The sequence below is a fragment of the Lolium perenne genome, chromosome 6, assembly GCF_019359855.2.
Source record: "Lolium perenne isolate Kyuss_39 chromosome 6, Kyuss_2.0, whole genome shotgun sequence".
Classification (NCBI taxonomy): Eukaryota; Viridiplantae; Streptophyta; class Magnoliopsida; order Poales; family Poaceae; genus Lolium; species Lolium perenne.
The window spans coordinates 261,595,661-261,618,798 of record NC_067249.2 but is presented as its reverse complement, the minus strand read 5'-3'; the positions used below and the strand labels follow the sequence as shown (position 1 = coordinate 261,618,798).

The 23,138-nt window shown below is 39.7% G+C and overlaps 3 protein-coding genes across 7 annotated transcripts; 1 reads left to right on the top strand and 2 right to left on the bottom strand.

Moving 5' to 3' along the window:
- Positions 1-15: 15 nt before the first annotated feature.
- Positions 16-5,083, bottom strand: LOC127305389 (protein PHOSPHATE STARVATION RESPONSE 1). Of its 4 annotated transcripts, none has more exons than XM_071821243.1 (8): positions 5,029-5,083; positions 1,888-2,669; positions 1,461-1,665; positions 1,191-1,267; positions 1,067-1,106; positions 859-916; positions 562-631; positions 16-478 (listed from the first exon to the last, which is right to left on the bottom strand). In XM_071821243.1, the coding sequence occupies exons 2-8, from the start codon at positions 2,464-2,466 to the stop codon at positions 281-283; spliced, it is 1,227 nt and encodes a 408-aa protein (XP_071677344.1). In that variant the 5' UTR covers positions 2,467-2,669; positions 5,029-5,083; the 3' UTR covers positions 16-280. The 4 variants fall into 4 exon arrangements, with proteins under 4 accessions (XP_071677344.1, XP_071677346.1, XP_051191759.1 ...); XM_071821245.1 differs by having other exon boundaries at positions 859-913; XM_051335799.1 differs by lacking the exon at positions 5,029-5,083 and adding an exon at positions 3,321-4,970.
- On the bottom strand, positions 5,029-8,706 carry LOC127305388 (uncharacterized). 2 transcript variants are annotated; one of them, XM_051335797.1, is made up of 10 exons: positions 8,516-8,706; positions 8,212-8,310; positions 7,672-8,120; positions 7,353-7,554; positions 7,091-7,258; positions 6,096-6,196; positions 5,950-6,018; positions 5,814-5,857; positions 5,630-5,704; positions 5,029-5,077 (listed from the first exon to the last, which is right to left on the bottom strand). In XM_051335797.1, the coding sequence occupies exons 1-9, from the start codon at positions 8,681-8,683 to the stop codon at positions 5,634-5,636; spliced, it is 1,371 nt and encodes a 456-aa protein (XP_051191757.1). In that variant the 5' UTR covers positions 8,684-8,706; the 3' UTR covers positions 5,029-5,077; positions 5,630-5,633. The 2 variants fall into 2 exon arrangements, with proteins under 2 accessions (XP_051191757.1, XP_051191758.1); XM_051335798.1 differs by lacking the exon at positions 5,950-6,018.
- A 139-nt stretch (positions 8,707-8,845) lies between these two features.
- LOC127305391 (large ribosomal subunit protein uL14) lies at positions 8,846-12,464 on the top strand. The gene is made up of 4 exons (XM_051335802.2): positions 8,846-8,984; positions 9,818-10,102; positions 11,941-11,982; positions 12,182-12,464. The coding sequence occupies exons 1-4, from the start codon at positions 8,972-8,974 to the stop codon at positions 12,262-12,264; spliced, it is 423 nt and encodes a 140-aa protein (XP_051191762.1). The 5' UTR covers positions 8,846-8,971; the 3' UTR covers positions 12,265-12,464.
- The last annotated feature ends 10,674 nt before the right edge of the window (positions 12,465-23,138 follow it).

Sequence of the window (23,138 nt, the reverse complement as noted above, 5' to 3'; positions counted from 1 at the left end):
CTCAGATACGATCAATTCTCAAAAAATTAAATAAAAAAAACTTAGATACGATCTTAGTTTGTTATGAAGAAAGAAATAGCCTGTATTCCCATTCAAAAAAATCTGCGCAAGTCAGCTCACACCAATACAGTGCCTGAAAAAGGTCACCTGGGAGGGAAAATCAACAAGCCAAAGGGGCAGGTAACTAATCAGACTCAAATCTAATTGACTCTTAATCTTGCTTTCTTCAGCCTGTCGGCGTGTCTCAAGTCTTTTCTATTTGTGCACAACTAAAAGGCGGTCATTTCTTTTCTGAATGGCTCTCTTCCACGCCCACTGTTTGTTCTCTATACGTTTCTTTGTGATCCACAGCCTGTCTGCTTGCATGTTGAAACCTTGGCAGTCCCCCGAGCAGTTTTAGGCTCTCGCCTTGCTTCGCGATCACCCTCTCCAGGTACTTGCTGTGTTCTTCTACTTGCAGCTGTAGCTTTCTCTGGACCTAAATATGAAAGAACCCAGGTCAGTAAAATAGATGAAAGTCCGCACGTCTTCTCTCATCAGTTCTGAGTAGGATGTGCATACCTCAAGCTGTTCATGAAGTTGCTTCTGCAAGCCAATCTGAATTCTTAGCCCTTCACAAGCCTCCATGGCTCTGCACAAAGTATAAAACAAACAATTAGAACTCCATGTCTGCACAATAAAGTGAACAAAAGACTTTACCATTCCGCCATTTTATGGACATCTTTGAAATAAGTCCGAACCTAAATAAGTTACTGGTGGCATACATATCCTTTCAGGTTGGTGCATAGGTGGAGTCTTATACATACATAGTCTATACGACAGCAATAAAAGCAAACATATAGGCAAAGATTATCTCACTTCGAGCTTTGAGAGCAAACTTCATCCATATGGCTGCTTCTCTCCGTCGAAGTACCTGCTAAAACAAACAAAATAAAATAAGCATAAAATCCTACCTTTCACCAACTTCAAATTTGACTAGACTACTGGTATCCTAGTCCGCTAAAATATGATGGTATGGATATGGCTTGCAACGATGGCATTAAACACAGCAGAGAGACAAACAAACCATCAGATGATTCAGATTGATGACGAACTGTGCGATACTTCTGCAAAAGAATAACCCGTGGTCATCAGGAAATAAAGAAGAGATATAAAAACTCACTGAAAACTCAGAAGCAACAAATGTATACCTGTAGATGGCTTTTTACATGGTATATAGTTAACCCTTCAACCTTCATAACTTTCTGGACAGCCTTTGGAGTTGCTTCTGCAGGAACAGGGCATAGATAAATGAACTCTCCTAGCAAAAGTAACAAAATAACTAGAAATATGACTGTACAAATAGTAACCCGTATATTTCCTGTTTCAAGGTAACATTGCCCTGTACAGTATAATTAGCACAAAACAAAGCGTACGGAGAACTCAGTTAAAAAAGAGTAAGAAAGCAATAGTGATCATACTTCCACTTCCACCAAGCTTGTTAACAGCATCAACAAACCGCTCATGGAGCTCAGGTGTCCAGCGCATCCTTGACTTGGTTGGAGCAGTGTCTGAAGAAGGGGATTTGTCACTGGAAAGTTCATCCATGTTGAAAGGACTTGATATATTGTTCTGCTCATGAAAATATGCATGATTTGAAGGTGTTGTACTTGTTGCGTCAACTGCCTGCAAATGAGGTGCCAACCACATTAAGCATCTGGGACAAAATTCAATGGTATTATATGGAAAAAGGTTGGATCTGGATCTGCAAAGTGGAGTAGGGCTCTACTAGCCTGTCACTGTATTGTTTTAAAGATAGTAAAACCAAAAGAAAAGAGAGGACACTGAGAACTCCTAGAATAATTAAAGCAAATCACAAGTGGAAAGTCGGTGAAGTGAGATAGTTACCATAAGCACAGACCCACCAGATCCTGAATTTTCAAAAAATTGCCCAGAACTCCCAGATGAGAACCACTCGTTTTGATGTGCAAGGTGGGTATCATGATCCACTGTATTGATGTCCTGGGTTTGTTGGCTAACAATAATGTTTCGTTGATCAGAAACATCAATGCTCGCTGGATAATCAAATACTCCCGGGAGTGGTTTTTCACCCCAGCTGATCTCTTCAGATACTTTGGGATAGAACATCCTTAAATAACCTGGATTACCCTTGTGTGATGAATGTACTGATGTCAGTGAAGTATCACAACCATGCATTGCAGTGATATGTGATTCAGGAGACAGCTTCCCGGTAGGTAATCCATTGTTAATACAAGGATCTGAAGTGAAGTTGGATGTTGACTGGAGGACACCATTTGCAGCCCAAAAGGTATTGTATGAGGTGATAGAATTACCGCACATATCCTTTTCAATGTAGAATGTCCTATACTCTGGAAACTTAGGAGCTGTGACTTCAGAGACTGCTGGTACTACATTAATATCTGATGAAAGGTACCAAGGAACTTCTCCATTGCCAAACTGATTCATTATTGATGTGTGACCGTGTGCATTACCCCTAGGATGATCCACTTCAGTCCATTAAAATGGATCTTTGATCATATGTAAGGGCCTATCCGATTCAAACTTGTGAAGGAAACCAGTGAAGATATAATTTTCCTGTTCTTGTTCAGTCATTCAAATAAATGGAGCTTCTTATTTCCCCAGGTCTCCAACTAGAGAGAATTTGTTTTCTACAAATTTGCAAGCCAACAGACAATTATTATTCCCTCCGATCAATTATAAGTGTCAGGACATTAGTTCAACTTAGTCTAAATTTGAATCGGAGGGAGTACTATAAATCCCCAATTAGTGAATCAGTGAGGTTCTTAAATTGTGAATATCAGGCAGGTTTATGCATCTTAGTAAAAAAATTATAGCTGAACATCAGAATCATGATGTGAATTGTACACTGATAATTGCCAATTAATACTTCTAGAGTCTGAGATTAAACTCAAGATTGCAATCACAACAGGAACTAACTACAAAGGATTGAAACACATGTGCAACATGATTTGCAGATTTAAACCATTCTTAAACATAAAAGATAAAGGAGCAAGCCCCAACTGAATAGAACAACCAATAACTAATCTTCCTGGATAGAACAATAAAGATAAGGCAACAGTATTCAAGAACTAAATAGAACAAGCCCCAACTCTTACAGCAGTTTCAAGAAGGAACAGAATTGCAGGAATAGAACAACCAATTACTAATCTTCCTTTTTGAAGGGAAAACCAATTACTCATCTGAGAGATGAATCAGACCAATTTTTTTTGCATAAAGAGTACTTGATGTGGATTCTGCGTTGCTGTTACAGAATTAGTTGAATCTATGTTGTCACTTACTTGTTTCTTCACAGATTTGAATCGAAGAAGAAAAGGGAATAACTTTCAAGCACAGACTAGGATCATTTTGGAGGCGAAGAATGCCAAGAAGTTCAATTGGCTGTGTCTTGTGTGGATATGGGAGGGTTGGTGGGGCTATGGTTCTAGAGGGGACTCTTAATCCGCTAATGTATCTAAATTTCCCTAATCATCAAGCTGATAGTCTACCAATACTATAGTCTACCAATACTTTAAAGTTTGAACTGACACCATTCTATTTTAAGAGTAGGGACCACATGGAGCTACTTCCCGTGTAGTAATAGATATTCTAAAACCTACCAGCTAACCATCCCAAGAAGCACCCAGCATTCAATTCCTTAGAAAAAATTAAAGCATTACAAGGCTGACCATGCTGGGGATATATGGCTTCAGATATGCTTAACAGCAGCTAGTTTGATCTGGCTGAAACATAGAATATGAATTAACCTATTACACTGATCTGGGAGTTGTAAGAAAATCCTGGCACGGTACCTACAAGGAGTATCAGGACATGTTACAACTAACTTGCCAAGACCTTATGGTGAGTGCTAACCGTGTGGATGAAGCAATATTCCATAAAAGAATCCAACAATGAGCTGGCAATCTAGGAGTATCTTTTTGGCAACTAGGTGCTTTGGAGTTGACAAACCCAATTTGGCATGTATGAGGGTTCTATAAATGTGGAACGACAATGTCTCTTTCCATTACCTGATCTAAGACTATGCATCTCATTTTGTAAGACAAATGACAGCTGGAATGCAGCACTTAAACCAATAATATATTAATCGTGCTTTGGAGTTCTGACCTGGTGCAGGTGGAATCTAGAAGCACTAAGAGGCAAAATCATAGGGAAAAAAAGTCAGCCACATATTGGTTAGATGCAGATTGAAAATTAGTCATCTTCAGTAACTTTATCAAGGAAAAGTGAATTTCCCTCTGTTGATTAATGTAAGCTGACTAGCCTTTCCAAGATTTACAATTCGACACAAGGCTAATTCAACAGTATGTGGCATGCGAATTTGTGACTATGAAGACCTTACTCTACAGCAAGTTTATGGTCGAAGTTCAACTTTTAAAAGCATGGCACCTTATGTAGTACAACTTACTCTACAGAAAGTTTATGGTTGAAGTTCAACTTTTAAAAGCATGGCACCTTATATAAAACAGAGTGAGTATATTGACTGGTGCTTTTTTTTTTATAGATGGAATTCGTCAGCCATGATGCTACCAGCCTACCAAGCTAAATTAAAGAGATCGGGTCACATCAAAATTCAAATAAATAAGAAAAAATCATACAACAGACATCAGCCAAACCACAACTGTTCAACAAAATACCCCCCAAACACTTAAGTTTCGTTGACCAGAAAAATGAGAGCAAAAGAGAGGAATGCATATGATGCAAATAAATCACCTAAAGTAAACATGGGCTGAACCAGAAGATAGGTGTAATTCAAAATTCATCATAGATTGTCAACTTGGAAGAAAGAATCAGAGGAAAAAAAAACTATTCGATCTTCATATTTGACCAGTCTATATGCAGCCACTGTCGAAGAATATCGCTTCTAGATAAACGCTTTTCAACTTTTCAACATGAAAAAATGTATTGTTTTCCCGCTGCTTAATACTCATCAAATCACCACAATCGTACATGCATAGTAATTAACTGCAGCCAGCCTGGAAAATCAATTACTTGGAATTGAAGTGCACATTGCAAATCTCCAGCATTATCTTGAACTACTACCCATAGTAGCCGGATACGGGGTCGACGCCGTGTTCCGCGACCCAGGATCGATCGATACGGATTGAGGGTCGGGAACACGAGCGGATCGACGTGGGTCCTCGCCAGGGCACGATCCCGTTCATTCTCTGTCGACCCTTGATTTCCCGAAATAAAAGCCACGATCTCTTTCTTCAGCCAACCATCTGTCCTCCAAAATCGCATGTAGGGGTCAAGCTTTCCCGTAATAAAAGCCATGATCTGCCGTTTCCAAGCTTTCTTCATACGAGGAGAGCGCGGAAAGAGGAAAATCTGTCAAACTAAAGTTAAGTTTAGCACGATAATTAAGGAAAGTAAATGTTGTTTGCCTCTTCGTCTCTTCTTTCCTTGAGGAGGTTATCAATCCAAAATTATGAGGATCAATCCAAAATTAAGAGGATCCCGACCCAGGTTCCAAATTAACGTACCGGAGATGCATACCCCTCGTCGATCCTCGTTCGCTGGGATGTCGACCCGCGATCCTCGATCCCCTTCCTCGACCCGCACGACCCAGATTTCTGGCAACTATGCTACTGCCACTAGTGAACCGTCAGATGGGGGTGTTGAACATGGAATATGTAGAGACATTGGATCCTTTCAGCAATATCACCTAAAATGAAGGAAACAAGCAATTATAGAGAGTTTGGAGCATTTGGATGGTTTTTCTATTTGAAATTTAGGAAAGGGAGTAGATACAATACAATTGCGAAATTACTTACAGTTATCATGCTGCTCTATTCCATCTCTCCTGCAATTACATCTTCTGAAATTGAAGCAGAAAAAATTAAACGATGAGAACTTGTCCAAATACTTGGAAATTTAACATAGCTTATGGTACTTGACTGTTGGTAATACCGATCTGTGGAAGCAGCTTCATCAAATTGCTTATCTATTTCAGCAAGGTATATCTCAAACAAGGTCGACCTATATGATCCAATGTAAATATTAAAATGATCGACTAATGAGCAGAGATCCATTAGGGTAAAGAGCAAACAGCTCACCTTGGCGGAATTGCTGCAGCGGTAAGAACTGGAGGTAGAAGCCATAATATGTGTGGTTTAGTTTTTAATGACTGCCTTGCATACTCAAGAATGTCATTTTCCTGTTGGAGTTCAAATGTTCAAAGATGATACATTATTTTCCTCAAACACACATAAATGCATGTAGTTTTGTATTACAAGGAACACACACAGAAGGCGCAAAAGGGGATGACATTATTTAACGATGATATACTAACAGCTTTGAGAAACTGAAAGCTTGAATGCGAAAGGGAAGGTGATAACAACAAAGTGGGAGCAGAGGAAAATACTAGATTTTGCTAATACTGTGTCCGTGTCACATACTTTACTTCCTGAGAAACCCCTGAAAGAGCATGTTCTCTATAAATTGTAACCAATAAAGCCATCATGCAGCCTATTGCTCAATTGTGAAGAACTTTTCCTAAGATATTTTGATAAATTTCCGAGATAATGACGTGTTGCAAAACCTGGACATACTGAGATGATACAACTAGGCTACCAGCTATAAAAATAAAAGGATATATGCTTGCAGACCAATTCACTTCCCCTGAGCAATGTTTAAATCAAATATCACATACATCGAACTAGTTCAACTATAAACAACACTAATTTTCATGATGGTTTTTTGCAGCTATTGACTACCTAATGACTAAGCATTGACAATTCCACAGTTCTCACTGATGAATGGACCACATGAACTTCTTGTCAGCTTCAAAAACATGGTTCCATTAACTGTACTGTACTATTGTCAAAAAAAAAATCTGGTTATTAGTGTTCCTTTCGGATTTTTAGTACAACATCACAGTGGAAACAGAGAAAAGCGCATTAGACAGTTGACAAAATGGTGCTTAACAGTATTGTGCATTCAAATGTAGGATTCCTTCATTTAAAGATGGTTTCACCAAAGCTGATGTTTGAAAGAAATGGAATACTTGGCAAAAGCTATAAACAACACATCATATAAAGATGTAAAGAACCTTCAAATTAAGAATCTTGTCTAGGCATTTATCCTGATAAGGTCCCTGAAGCAACTGGTGCAGATCAGCATACTGCTTGGATATAGGAATGGAACTAAAAGCATGCGAGACGAAGCTCTGTATCAATGGGTCCCATCTCATTGAAACCAAACCCAGCAAGCATATCTCCTGTAAAGACAATGCATATAAATATTGATGTGATAATGCAGATAATGGGTATACAGTAGTGCAGATGATTAAAGGGTAAGCGAAGAATAGATACCATGACTTCAACGAGGCCACTTTGAGAAGAATCTACAGAAACTAGTAATGGTTCAAACACTTTAATCCACTGCTCCTTTGGAGCACTAAAGATAAAATTAGATCCAGAGACTATCCGAATGGTACGTTCATCAAGCAAGTATGACAGACACTTCCCTCTCCACTTCTTCCACATAAGGAACTCGTCGACCATTTGAGATTTTCTGTGTCATACAGTTTCAGGTGAGTTAAACTGGAGCATGATACCATGTAAAACAAAGGATAGGGACATATATAGATTAACGGAATATACAAAAGTGAGTCTTTGAGGGCTTACGCACATAAGACTTGCCGGTGCGCGCGACGTGCTCCCTGCATCATCAAAGCTGTTCCTTTTCGCGCTGTTCAGAAGTCCGCCCAGTACTCCCTCAGCTAGAGAAATACACGATGCTGAATCTAGACGTTCCAGAAGCTCGCTAACTAGAACTCTCGAATGACCCATGAACAAGGATTCTGCATACAGCTCATCAGAACTAGTGGCGGGAACCCCGGCATCACCGCCACTCTTGGTCCGCGCCAAACTGGACAAATCCATATCCAGGATCGACTCCACATACTCTTGGCACGCATCGCGCTCGCCACTGCCACCGATGCCCTCGATGTCCATCTCCACAACGGCTTCAAGAACAGCGCACAGGTTCTCAACGCTCGTCGTCTCGGCTTTCAGAAAATGTTTTATAACCAGCTCCCGTGCCGTCGAGAGCGTATCCGATCGAACATCGGCGAGGCCCTGCGCGGTGCAGAGATAGAGCGTCAGCATTCGCACAATCATAATCATAGTGAACACATCATACAAGAGATAATAAGTTCCTCAAGAGCACCTGGGGAAAATTTCGGTTTGAAGTGAGCTCCGCCAGCGCCGCGTCGAACTCCCTCGTGGAGTCCTCGTACCTTCCAGATTCTCGCAGGTTCCTGAATACCTGAACAAAATGCAGGAACAAATTGGTCACACTAAACTCTGCAGGTGGGCTAGTGCGGGCTGGGGCTGCGTAATGGGCACATCGGAGGCGGCGACCCGAAATGCGGGAAGCCGCATCCAGGGGCGGCGGCAAACGCCATGGCGCCGAGGGTGTAGCCAGCCGTGTAGGAGGCGAAACCTAGCGGAGCGGGATCGTGGGCCGTTACCTCCTCGAAGAAGAGCGCCCACCGGAGGGCCTTCTGGACGTCGCCGGAACGCCAGCTTGCGGGAGCGCCGGAGGAGGTCCGGCCCCCGGCGAGGACGAGGATGTCCACGAAGCCCGGCACCAGGCCGAGCACCTCCGCCATGGCCACCGCCTCGTGCGCCCACGCCATTCCTGCAGACCCGCCACTCGCAATTCAAGCTTTCACAGGGACTAACAAGCAAGACGCACCCTAAAGCCCTGAGCCTCGCGGATTTGCTAGTGTACCCCTGAACTATTTCATATTAACATTTTATCGCTAGCACGCAGTTTTTGAGGACAAGAATGATGCGAAAAGTTTATTAGAGGAGTGTAAATGAGTAATGATCGCAAAGCCCTAGACCCCGCCGCTATATAACCGAGGGAACCGCGCCCTCCCCGCCGCCTCCGCCGCCGCCGGACACCAGCCCCCTCTTCCAAGATGTCGAAGCGAGGTAGAATTCCCCTTCTCCATCCCCAGCTTAGACGTCTTCCTTATACTCTGGTTAGATCGCGTCGTGAGGGTCAGTGGGTGATCTGGTTTGGTCCGCTGCTCGTTGTGGTGTGGTGGACGCCTATTGTAATTTTAGGGTTTTTGGTTTTGTTCTTGGTGCGGATTGGTGTTAGTATCATTCATCGGAGGTTAGATTGGGTGTAGAGGTACTTAGGAATGGAGTTCTAGAAGTGTTGTTACACCTGCGTAGTTGCTTTGCTGTTCTGATGTTTGAGATCGATCGTTGCCTTGTCAGTGTTTAGATCCACTCTAGGACCCTGGGAAGTGAACGTATCTGTACCGATTCTATGCCCTCATCTCATCCTTTATTAGATGCCTGTTACTGTAGCTTCACATCATCAAAATGGGCTGCACACTTCGTAGATGTTTATTACTTGATATGTGGTACATGTTCTCTTCAGTATGGAAGTTATTGTGCGTGGTGCATGTTTACTAGTTCAATATGTAGTAAGTTAGTGTTCTGGTTTAAATTTTTATCTGTTGAATGTTCTCTTCAGTTGAATGGTACATTAGTTATTGCATCAGAATTGAATGAAGCATTCAGTTAGTTGCATCTCTCAGGCCAAGTGAATAGATGATTGTAAAGATCCTCAAATGTTTGTGTTGCTGTAAATCCTTTTGAACTCTGAGGGAAAATTTTATGATATCATGTAATCATCACATGTGTGGCTTGCGACCGTCATACATCACTAGGATATTTGCTTGCTGTACTGCACACATTTGGGTTCCTTTTATCTAACTTTGTTTTTGCTGGTGCTCGTCCTTGAACTGTAGGGCGCGGAGGTTCCGCTGGTAACAAGTTCCGGATGTCGCTGGGTCTGCCCGTGGCAGCCACCATCAACTGTGCTGATAACACTGGAGCCAAGAACCTGTACATCATTTCAGTGAAGGGGATCAAGGGACGACTTAACAGGCTTCCTTCTGCCTGTGTTGGTGACATGGTGATGGCCACTGTGAAGAAAGGGAAGCCTGACCTGAGGAAGAAGGTCATGCCAGCTGTCGTCGTGAGGCAGCGCAAGCCATGGCGCCGAAAGGACGGTGTCTTCATGTACTTTGAAGGTACTGCTAAGTTCTTAAGCTGACTCTGCCATTCTGATATGAAATTGCTTGCTTACTAGGAAGCCTTTCTTGTATGACACTCTGTTTGTGGTGTTACATGATTCGTTGTAATATAGTGTCTCAGGAGTTTGGAGTCTAGAGCTGTTATATTCTGTTAATATACCATCTTAATTTTGAGAAAACTCTTGATAAATAATTGAAATTGAATTTCTGCGAAATTACACTTGCACAGCCCTAAAGTGAAGTTATGTTGACATGATTTAGAACCCAGTAGTAGTTTTTTATGCACCCTCCATCTTTCATGGTATTGCTTCCATGTTATATAAATATAAAGAGTGACCTTTCACTATGATCATTTGTCACAAGGAAGCATAAATGCAAATTTGCCAGCTAACACACCATTGTGAGTTCTTGTCTCGCATTATGGTATGAAATCCTGGCTACATGTTTATTAGCAGTGCCCACCCCCTCTACAGTTTATGTGAAGGATGCATAACCATAGTAACGGTCGTTAGCCACCGGTTCAGGTACAAGATACTATCATTACCGCCTGGACGAAAAGGAGCCTTGGAATGGTCTTAACTGAATATTTGGACCTCTTTTGTTTTATGCTCATGCGGATTGTTGTTTCTATGGGTCATCCTTTGTCCCTGTACGTTCCATTGTATCATATTAACTGTTTTGTCCTGTTTCAATTTCATGGTGCTGCTTCATTGTCATTAATAATAAAGAGTGGCCACCTTTAGCTGTGGTCATTCGTCGCAATGAAGCATATATGCAAATTGGCCAGCTAAACATCATAGTTCATTGTTTTCTTTCACTATGTAATGACCCCTGGCCACATGTTATCAGCAGTTCAGCTATAAACTGTGACATTTTTCCTCTTAGAATTGTGTGGTCTTCACTATGCTTGAAACTATGTATGTTTATGTTCTGGTGTGTCATCCTTTGTCCATAGAAGTTCTTATGATTGCTCTGCCACTTTAACAGCCAGAGATTGAATCATTTTAGTTATGCTCATTGTGAACATCATTGCTTAGATGGAAGTTTTTCTCTGGTATGATAATTATGAAACCAGTGTTCGCGTTGATATATATGATTCACTGTAATCTAGTGTCTTCGTCGTTTGCCGTCTAAAGTTGATATTCTGTTAAAATACTACACTAATTTTGTGAAAGCTTTTGAGAAACAAGTTAATATACAGTTGCACTCCATCTTTCATGGTATTGCTTCATTATATAATATAAAGAGTGGCCTTCATTTGGTCATTTTTAAAAAAAGGAAGCATAGATGCAAATTAGCCAGTTAACACACCATAGTGTGTTCTTGTCTTGCATATGATATGAAATACTGAGTACATAGTATCAGCAGTCTTCGCCACCTCTACAGTTTTCTTTGAAGGACAGGAAACCCGAGTAACATCTGTTCCTCTTTGTTGTTTACATATTGATCTGTCATCCTTTGTCCATTTAAGTTTCATGGTATCATATTAACCCATTTTATCCTGTTTCAATTTCATGGTGCTGCTTCATTGTCAGTTTTATCATATAAAGAGTGACCACCTTTTTCTTTGGTCATTCTTCACAATGAAGCATAGATGCAAACTGGCCAGTTATACAATCTAGTGCATTTTTCTCTTGCATTATGTAATGACCCCTGGGCACATGCTATAAGCAGCTTATATTACAAACTGCGATTATTTTCTCTTTCATAGTAGAATTGTATGGTCTTTACAATGCCTGGAACTGTGTGTGTTCTGATCTGTCATCCTTTGTCCATATAATGACTGAATTTCTTTGAACTTCAGTTCTAATGTTAGTTGAATTCATATTTTGCAGACAACGCTGGAGTCATTGTGAACCCAAAGGGAGAGATGAAAGGTACCATACTATGTCAAATCTTTAAAACAGACGAACCATTAGATCTGTATGAGTTGTTATGTAGTTTGAACTCAGCTAACTAAAGCATTCTGATCCACCAGATTAATACATGTAGTAGCTTCACTAGCTGTTTCCGTGTAACTTTTTGCATAGCATAGCTGGATGAATAACCTAATTGACACTTGCTCTGATTTTGCAGGTTCTGCCATCACTGGACCTATCGGCAAGGAGTGTGCTGATCTGTGGCCCAGGATCGCCAGCGCGGCGAATGCAATTGTCTAATTGAAGCAGCTAGCTTAAAGTTTTGATAGCATCTCACTTTCAGTATCATATTTGGCCCTCTAAGGGGTTTAATGGATGATCTGTGCTGCTGGATTATGGCATGTTAGCTTTAAAGATTTTGCACTGCGATACTTAGTATGGTACTGTTGCTGACATTTAGCGGTTTAAAATTCGAATATATTCCAGAATTTCTGCGTTGCTGTTGCGTTCGTCTGGCCCTTTAAAGGGTTTAATGCATGATCTGTGCTGCTGGATTATGGCATGTTAGCTTTAAAGATTTTGCACTGCGATACTTAGTATGGTACTGTTGCTGACATTTAGCGGTTTAAAATTCGAATATATTCCAGAATTTCTGCGTTGCTGTTGTGTTCGTCTGACTATTCCTATTGCGTGAATCGTTGTTTGTGTGTTAGCCTCTTGAAATTATTTTTGTATCTATGCTTGTTGTGAGGTTGTTTAATTTCGGTACTGTGCATCTTTTGGTTGAAAAATCTGCTGAAAAGTTTGAATTATTATATCTTACAAAGGAATTTTTTTTCTTCGATTGTGCGCCAAATGTGTACTACAAGGACAAATCCTAAAAAATTAAAGTGATGTGCATCTGGGAAATTCAATTCGGTTATTTTGTACACCTCTAAAATATATGCGTGCGTGTAGTTTTGGTAAAAAAAAATGATTTTTCTGTGTTATGTGTAAAAAGACAAAAAAGCTTATCAAAAAAATGATTTTTGTGTGTTATGTCTAAAAAGACAAAAAAGCCACGTGAAAACATTACTTTTAGCATTGAATTTTCTCTTTCTACATGGGTCACATGACTGTTAGAAATAGGATAGCTTTGATACTAAGCTAACTAGGCAGTTATTAAGATTAGCTTAGGTCCTAAGCTAAGTAGGCAGTTAGTTTTGTCCAAACACTGTAATACCAAAGAGGTGCCTTTGTAACCGCCTTATTGGCGTCTGTTCGGTGGGTATATATACCCCCAACAATCATCAATGGAACATCAGTTGATTCTCTAAATCATTAGTTTTCAAACACGTTATCACGCACTTTGCTCTCCCAATGAGCGGCAGGCCAAAAAAAGTACTGATTGTCGGCGAGACGGGCGTTGCAGGCACAAACTCCACTCGCTAACAGAGTCACACGACCGTGGCTCCCTCGCGTCCCACGGCATGGAGGCCGCGGCATGGAGGTGCCCGAGGTCGCGGCTCCTGCAACGCGGTGGTTAGCACTCCTCGGCGCGTAACTCCGGCAAAACGGCCGGCGCACCGCACGCGACTGGGACGGTGGCGGTTACTTTCGCGCGGCGAAGGGGACGACGGCCAACAGCCGGCTCTCCGTGTGACAACGGCCCTCGACCGACTCCTCGCGGTGGACGCAGAGACGGCGTCGAACGGATGGCGCACCACACGGTTGCGCCACTGGTCCTGACTCCTACACGGATGGCGCACATGTCAGCCTTCGGCTCGGCCCTCGCGGCGTGGCGGAGCGCGCGGCCCCGCCTCTGGTCCTGACTCCTACCGGCACGGAGGCGACTCCAATTGATGCCCACAGCCAGCCTGCGGCTCGGCGGCGGAGCTGCAGACCCTGACGAGCGGTGCGACCACCGCAGCCGCGGCCGGGCCACGACAGGAGTCACGGCGGCGCCCGAGCCTACGGCTCCCAGCAGCGCTGCGCCTCTTCGGCAGCCGGCTCAACCGGAGGAACCTACAACGATCGTGGACTCTGTATGAATCTATCAGCAAACGAATCGATTGATTCATGCACACAGCAATGGAGGAAAACGACAGGAACCTTATCCCTTCGGTTAATTTTTTTTTTTAATTTGACACTCTAGCTTCATAGCATTTACGTATTAGTTCATGCTTTCTCTGTTTGACTCTCAGCTGAAACGTACTATGCAAATTAGTCGTTAAATTTCTGCCTATAATACATATAAGTTCTCAGACTTATGAGACTTTACAAGTAGAGCTCGCCTTATAACTCTGTACTTATTATGGAGATTAGTCTCATTTATTTAGTTGATTTTTCTTACAACCCTCTGGCTAAATGTAAAAGTCTGTCCAAGCTATTAGACTAACAAACAAGGCAATGCTATAGCAAAATAATATTTTGCCTATATTCAAGATCTTTTTCATGTGGATTTTGAGACACACTCAATGTGTTTTCCTTCACTAGCATTCTCCATAACATGGTATTTTGATCTAACAAAATTATTTTGCAATTCAAATCATTTTTTTCTTGCAAAATTCTCGTTGAAAATACGTGATGATATTGCCAATAAAATATGTGAATATCCTTAAAAAAATATTGTGAATCACAAGGTAATGGCATGGACTGCAAAAATTGCATATCTTCCATTACCGAGAGATCTACCCCATAAATATGGAGTTTGAGATCGACACACACACACACACATATGGCATAAAAGCATCAGCTTAATATTCAAATAGTTCCTATAGAGCATATTTGTTGTTTACCAAAATAAATTTTACTATCATAGTAAAAAAATGATGCATAATTATTGCATGCTTCTACTATGTTGGTAAGATGTGGAATCATTAATCATTGGACATGGATGCAATGTCTATCAAGACAATCCATGATAAATAGAAAATTTCTCATAAACTATCAAAATTTCTACATCACGTGGTGATAATTATATTCACCATGAACAACCAATGTCAACAGTATATATATAATGTAACATCACCCATCACTTTGGGAATGAAGTTCAAATCATTGATAGAAGTATCATTTGATTTATCAACATTAAATGTCTACCTATGGTCATTAAGAAATCACCTTGACCATTAATATATGCTTATTAGAGCATTTGTCATCAATTTCAATTTACTATCACAGTAAACCTCACATTACATGAGAGAAATCGGGTAAATATCGATTTCTACGTAAATCTTCATCAAGGAGATGTATGATGCATACAATGTTAAGAAAATCGGTAATCGTTAACTGCTCGGCCGGCTTGGGATTAGAGATTAATCGGAATTTGGATGATTAACTGATTTAATCGGTCGGCTATTAATCGGTGCAACCTACACAAATTAGCACTTAAAAAAATTATATAAGAAAAATAATAGTATATGAGCCTCTATATGTCTCTCCCTACTTCTCTAAAGCCTAAAATCCTAGAAAAACTTGTACGCTTCTCCTCCATGACCTAATCTTTAAGGTCAGGAGCGAATCAGGATCCACTAGCCGAAGCCGCGTTCCTTCCTTCCACTTCTTCTCCTCTCACCTCTGAAGTTCATATTCTCCCACAACCTACCTAGGGTACGACCCCTCTTACACCTCAACCACCTAACCTGTTGAAGGTGTCCTCTAGTTCCTGGACGAGCTCCTCATGGTGATCGAGCTCCTGTATCTGAGGTCTGGGAAACTATGAGTAGCTGGTCTGGGAGCGCAAGAAACTATTTGGCAACAGTGGAAATGAAGCTACTGGAGGCTGAAATCAAGCGGGAGCTTCGCAAAATATACTTTATTGGGGAGGGGTAGCGCATGTATTAGCGATATGCATTGAAAATATTGTAACTTTTTTGACCAAGTGTGGTAGTTAATCGGGAAAATACCTAGTAATTGGACTTTCAGACTGATTAATCGGGCTAAAGGATTAACACAAGAGATTAATGGTAATCGACACGGTCAAGCCCCTAGTAGCGATTAATCGGCCTAGTAATCGTTGAATCGGCCTAGTTTTTGAACAGTGGATGCATAAACACAATGTGAATAGTTTCTCATCCACTTTTGAGGATTCTAGCCCATTGTGATTTTTTTTAGTTATGTTGTTTATAAAATAAATTGCAAGTTGATATTTTGTCATCAGACAATTTTATTGTAGATCTGATTCAAAACCCTTCATGCACTTTACATCCTCTTGCGATGGTAATGCAAAAACATTATCCTCTCAATTTCAGGATATATGATGTCTTCCCGGAAAGAATCATTAGATACACCCTACGGGTGATATATACCACTACCTGAAATTCAAATGGTACCGATAGTACTAGTAATCTCAATGGTCCCGGAAAGAACTACGAGAAATCAATGTAAACTGGAGGTAAAATGACAAGGAGAAACATAATGGATATATAAAAGAGATAAGATAACTCTCAAGTTTACCAAAGATGTTATTGTATGAATCATTGTACATATGAAATCCCAATTCCCAAGAATTTTGGTTGGGTTATTCCACAAGTTGATCATCAACAAGTTAAACGGGGTAATTTTGAAGCTCACTTCAAGAAACACCGTACTATAATCTTGTTACGATTATACTTATAATCTTCATCATGAAGAAAACACGGGCATAATACGGTTGGAGATACACTCCTTTAGAATACTAGTTTTCTTGTGGAATAAAATTCCCAAGACATTTTGGAGACCTTGTTTAGTCTCATACCTATCTCAATAAACCCATATTTATGCTACCATATGTGGTATTTTGTCCATTAATATCATGTTTCTCATACATGACATTTCAATGTATGAACTAAACTCATACTAAACTTTGTTGCGTACAAACTAATTTTTTGGATCTTCATGAATTTAAGATTTGTCATAATCGCCTTGGTCACCCATTGTTGGGATAATGCGACAAATTACTGAAAATTCTGTTGGTCACAACTTAAAGTTGCAAAGTTCTCAAGTCCACTAGATTCTACGCGCACCTCATGTGCCATAAGATATTTTTTTAAGGCTCTCTCACCTTAAAATTAGAATGTAGCCACTCAAATTTCTTGAACTCATTCAAGAAGATACATGTGGACTGTTCAACCACTTTTTGGGTCATATAAGTATTTCATGGTATCCGTAGGCACATCTAATTGATGGTCTTATGTGAGTCTAATCTCCACAAACCCATGATTTTACTACTTTATGCTCAAGTTATCAAATTAAGAGAAAATTATCATAACATATTGGCTTAACCAATTTGATTATCGCTTTCATGAGCATTTATGATTTTACTGAGTACCTCTTGTACATACCTAGAATGGTGTAACTAAATTCTTTATTAAAAGAATCAAACTAATTAAATGACCACTTCAACAGAATTTTAATACACCAACATATTGTTGGATACATGCGGTCTTACAGACCGTAGATCTAGCCAGATCACAACAGTTGCTTATCATACTGTTTCCCCTTGCAGTAAGTAAGTGAAAATCAAACAAGTATTTCCCATCTGCGATAATTCGGTTATATACTGATATCACCACCCCAACGTACATCATGGGCCCCCACATCAATTTGGGATCTACGTGAGAAATAATAGAGGTATAATTGATTATCCGTTAAATACCTCAAGACCCTAACAAGGGAGTTATTGATAGCCCGTACGCTGATTGCATTTGTAATAAGGACATTTTTCGGCATTAGGGGGAGATTAGTACCACAAAGAATGCCGATAAATAAATAACAAATGTCATAGACTTTCAGTCCTATATTCACGTACTTGAAAATCTGAATGATAACTTCAGTCATAAATTTGCAACACATTGCAAATCTGCCACATACATTTACTCGTGACAAATATGTCACAAAATCATATTATGCATGCAACCAATGTGCCAAAAGAGTGAAGGTACCTAATGTAACCACTTTCCTCCGAAATAAGAGCAAAAGGGGGAGAAAATTGGCCACATGAGATAGAAATTCTCACATGCTTCCGCGGAACAGAGGAAATTATATCCTCAACAAGTAAATGTAGTTCAACCTCAAGTTGAATAACACATAGTGGATGCTCATCATCCAAACCCAGCACAAATGTGCACATAATTTTAAGTGTTGGGACATCGAAACACCTTGACTCCATTGTTATGGGAAATCATGAGGAGTTAAAATATTTTAATCACATTTCCACAAATCTTATCGGTTCAACAGAATCATACAACAAAGACTACATTTTGTCGACAAATATTTAATTCTTAAAATTGCTAAAACCTTTAGGGCCCTGAACCAAAGTCCATGGCAGAGTGCCTAATGCACTCATATGTTGGTTCAACTAAAAGGAGGCAATTGAATAAGAATAGCACTCGCTCAGCAAGAGAGGTATCTACCATAGAAATACCTACTCCTCATAAGCACCTTCCCTATGGAAGACAAATGATTTTTTTGTTAACAACGAAAAAAAAACAATGAGGTGGTGAAAAAGCGAGGCTTGTAGCACAAGGGTTCACGCAGAGACCCGACATCAATTTTATATGATGTAACATACCCTATTGGTATAAGTGGAATTATGTTTCGATATTCATATTATTGGCAGTTAAAAATAAAATATCCATGCAGCTGATGGATGTGGTGATTACATAATCATATGGGTCACTCAATTTGGATATCCATGTTAAAGTCCTTAAGACTTATAAATCCAAATCCAAAATTAAATCGCAACATATGTGTAATAATACAAAGTCACTCTATGACTTAAAATAGTCAAACACAAATTGTGTGGTACAATTGACTATAAGAGCTCCTTCTTATAAAGGATTACTCGTACAATAATGATTGCTTATATGTAGTCATAAACAAAATCCCTAATTGGATTCTACATGACCTTTGTATATATCGATGCTTTTATCATCAAATTCTATAATATACATCAAAGGTCCTTGCAATCTTATCAAGACGGAGATTTGGATTGAACCAAGTATTAATCAAGTTTATAACTTGAGTATATTCCTTCGGAATACATATCTATAAGTCTTTACATGTCCATAAAATTTTGGAGAAATTACATATGGATAAATAAAATTAAAGATACATATGGTCACAATATCCCTAACGGGGATACAAATTCATTCATACATTGTAGTAGTGATAAAGTGATATTGGACCTCTTGTTCCATATCTCAATACAAAGTACATCACGAATGCGAATGTTTTGTTGTCAACTTCTTTAAAGTGCAAACCCCAACCCAAAGGTTGGTGTAAGTAATATCCTCCGATATATTTAAGGCACAACTGATCTTGATTAATTCCCGTAGAAATATCAAGATGTGACCATTGTGTAATCTACATTGGCTATAAAATTACCCGATCCCGAAAATGTCATATCATAGACTGAATTCAATGAAAGAACCTTCTAAAATAAGAATACAAAATAGACTCTAATGGTTCCATATAATGATTGACCATATTCAAGATCATGTGGTTAAGATTCAACAGAATCACCCACCATTATCTATCAGATAATACCACTTGTATTGCTCAAATGCATAAGGGTTAAATTAATATTTTTCAAACTAGGAAGATAAACACTTTGCAAACATATCATGTGAAAATCTAACATATTTATTCACAGTATTTTACAGATTCCCATATTTATGAATTTAAGTTCATGGATTGGTGTGAGACAACTTATAGATTTGCAAAGTTCAGGGGGAGTAAAACTCCCAAATTACAACCCGGTAATGATCATTAGATCATATATATTGTACTCTTTTTCCCTTAATGAGTTTTCCCTAATGGTTTCTCATAAAAGGTTTTTAATGAGACGATATAAATACAAGTGTTAAGATCTGCGACATTGTTTTCTCCTTATATTTTTCCTATTGGGTTTTAAAGGAGTTTTCAGTGGAACATCATATTGCACTCTTTGCAATATTTACACAAGATATATGTCGTACCTCCTATTTTCCCCACTAGGGTTTTTAAAGGAAGTACATAAGGCATATTTATTGTTTTCCAAACTCATTCGTGAGGTTTTTCCTTTCTCTAAGGTTTTCTCATATGAGTTCTCATGGAGACAACAATCTTTACATGTTGTACTATTTTCTCCTTATTTTTTCCAAAGGGTTTAAAGGAGTTTTAACAACATATCAAATACAACTCTCCTCATATTTTTCCCATAGGGTTTTTGGGGGAGAGATTTTAAAGATGATGACTTTCAAGATGATAGAATATTTACAAAGAGCACCATTGTTTACAAGGACATCCTCATATATAAAGACGATTTTCAAGACTATGCGAGAAGACTCTGAAGATTACACAAGAGATTTTCAAGAAACAGCGTTGTCCAAGGGGGAGTGTTAGAAATAGGATAGCTTTGATACTAAGCTAACTAGGCAGTTATTAAGATTAGCTTAGGTCCTAAGCTAAGTAGGCAGTTAGTTTTGTCCAAACACTGTAATACCCAAGAGGTGCCTTTGTAACCGCCTTATTGGCGTCTGTTCGGTGGGTATATATACCCCCAACAATCATCAATGGAACATCAGTTGATTCTCTAAATCATTAATTCTCAAACAATGACAAATTTTCATGAAAAGATTTTCGACGCCCGTAGCTGAAGATGTAAGCGTTTTTTTTTTAAATTTTTAAATATTTTAAATTGTTTCTAAGATACATTCTAAATAAAGGAATGCTTTCTTTATGTGTTGGGAAGGCCGTGATGATCCTATCCGAACCCCTTGCATCTTGAACCAATAATTCAAGAATATTGTTCCCTCGAGATGAACAGCTAGCATCTTTGTACCTAACCCTTTCGTCTTGTTCAGTGCCCATCATTTCACAAAGTCAATTGATCGAAACATCAGGGGCTAGAGTATACTTTGGCTGAAGGAATGACTTCCCAAGGATAGACAGTGATAAAGATGTGAGCAAGACATAACAAATCCATGCAATAGGTGCCATCACCAAAGAACTAAGATACTTCATGACTGATGACGCGACCAGATTGACTGGATAGAGCATGTTGATGTATGCTGAACTTGCGAGGTATGCTAGGAGTAGCAGCCTGAAACTCACATAGGCAAGAGCCAGGAGCTGGAGAATCCCGGTAGCAAACACACTTAAATCTGTAGTGATGTCCGTGGCAACCACAAAACTCTCATCTCCCTCAGTAGAGCAAGATATGTCAGATACCAACAGTGGTTGCGACTTGGCCAACAAGTTTTCCAAGAAGCTAGCAAGCTCATAAATGCACCTTGCAGCAAAGATGTCAATGGCTCCAACAGAAATCCAAGATAATTTGAGAGGTATTTAGGCGCTCGGACCACTGCAATTGAATCAAAGCCATAAGAAGGTAGGCTTCCTATGGAGAGCCTGATGGATCCAGGGACGCGCGGGTCTAGTAGGTGGCATAGTCATGCTGAACTTTTAATCCTGCATTGCTACTTTGCAACGATTTCCACCAATATATAGATGCAAGATTCAGAGCCGCTATCAGCAAGTCGCATTATGTAGAAGGGTTAGTTAAGGAGCGTATTAGGGTATAGCTAGGGTTAGGGTTAGGAAGAGGGTTAGAGGGGCACGGATAGAGGGGGAGGTATGCTCGGGATGTAGGTAGTGGCGGAGACATGCCATTTGAAACCTGGGTGCATAGGAGGTGCCTCAACACATAAAAAGAAATTTAGGGGGTGCATTAGTGGTGAAACACATGTTGTTTAACAAAAGATTTTGTTTTCTACCCGGGTCCTGTGCACCCTGCTACCTAAAGGTAGATCCGCCGCTGGATGTAGGTGATGGGGGAAGCTATGCGCCGCGGGACATAGGGGTAGTGGTAGGAAATGGACCTATGCCTGTGGCGACAGCCGGTGAGGGGGCACGTGGAAGGTGGGTATGTGCAGTGTGACGACGGGTGTAGGAGGGAAAGTATAGGGGGATCCTATGCCTCCCAGTCTAGGGTCCTAAAATGGGTCTGCTTGCGCAACCCAAAAAGTACTTTGTACTTAAATAGTCTTGTTGTTCTAAATTAGATTGAATAAGCACTGAAATTATGGTCTATCAGTTGAAGTTTTAAAGTTTCGGCTAAGCGCTTAGGCCAAGCCACAATTACCAAGTTAGGATTGTATTTGCCAAGCTAAGTTCCACTGATCTCTCAAATAGATCTTTAAATAAGTAAATAAATTAGATTAAACATAATAATAATCAATAGCACTTTAGTCTTATTGCTTTTTTTTTGCATTGAGCTCGCAACCGCGCCTCAGTTCAGGTCAGAAAAACAGAAAAAGTACATGTGTATGATATTTCTCTTAGTTGAAAGCATGCTTTTGTCATATTTAGGAGAAGCTATATTTTTCTTGTTCTCTCGGCAACATGTTACATTGGAGGCAGAAATTGTGGTCAAAGCCAAACCAGGTGCATCATCTAGAATTTGTGGTATTCCGTTTATCTGTTTGACATACTTCCTCCATTTCACCAAAGTTGTCTGAGATTTGTTAAAATTTAAATGTATCTAGACACTATCTAGTATGTAGATATCTAAATTTTATCAAATCACAGACAAGTTTCATGAGACGAAGAGAGTAGATGAATTAGCTTTAGTTTCCTTTCTATATTTTTGCGTGTGTAATTTTCTTGTGGGTCTAGTTTTCTTCCCCTTCTAATCTGTATAACTTTATCCATCACTTTGAATTTGTGTTATGCATATGGGAAAATCAACGACAGGTTATGTACTTATGTTAGATGTATTTACAGCTTTATCTTATCTTTCTTGTTTCCAAATCGGTTTATTGGTGTAAAGGGGTTCAACTAGCTCTTGTTTTTTATGCTCAACAATATTGATGCGAGAATATCTAATATGAGTTACCTTTCTCCTCGTTAGTTATCTTTTCTTATGGGTCAGTGAGGTTTAGCTATTTACTTCATAGTGGCGTGCAGTAAATTGAACTTATTGTACTACTCCGCTAGAAACATAACTAGTTTTCATTTTATCTGGTGAATGCCCTGTATCTTGCGCTCTTTATAGCCAACCAGTGTACATAGCACATTTTAGCTGCAAGTATACAATGAAAGAAATTGCCATGGCGAGCCAGTGCAACAGACCGGAGAGATGAATACTAAAGAGACAAAATATATTGTATCCATTATCTGAGTTAGTTCTCCTCTGCTTTGCACTTATATGCATAGCGTGATAAAACTTC

Coding starts and splice junctions, on each gene's coding strand:
- LOC127305389 (XM_071821243.1), bottom strand. CDS start 2,466: ATGAATCAGTTTGGCAATGGAGAAGTTCCTTGGTACCTTTCATCAGAT. Junction 1,666..1,887: donor CTGGTGGGTCTGTGCTTATG/GTAACTATCTCA, acceptor CCTCATTTGCAG/GCAGTTGACGCAACAAGTAC. Junction 1,268..1,460: donor CAAGCTTGGTGGAAGTGGAA/GTATGATCACTA, acceptor CTGTTCCTGCAG/AAGCAACTCCAAAGGCTGTC.
- LOC127305388 (XM_051335797.1), bottom strand. CDS start 8,683: ATGGCGTGGGCGCACGAGGCGGTGGCCATGGCGGAGGTGCTCGGCCTG. Junction 8,311..8,515: donor GGGCGCTCTTCTTCGAGGAG/GTAACGGCCCAC, acceptor CATTTTGTTCAG/GTATTCAGGAACCTGCGAGA. Junction 6,197..7,090: donor ACAAGATTCTTAATTTGAAG/GTTCTTTACATC, acceptor GAACTCCAACAG/GAAAATGACATTCTTGAGTA.
- LOC127305391 (XM_051335802.2), top strand. Junction 10,103..11,940: donor TGTCTTCATGTACTTTGAAG/GTACTGCTAAGT, acceptor CATATTTTGCAG/ACAACGCTGGAGTCATTGTG. Junction 11,983..12,181: donor CCCAAAGGGAGAGATGAAAG/GTACCATACTAT, acceptor CTGATTTTGCAG/GTTCTGCCATCACTGGACCT.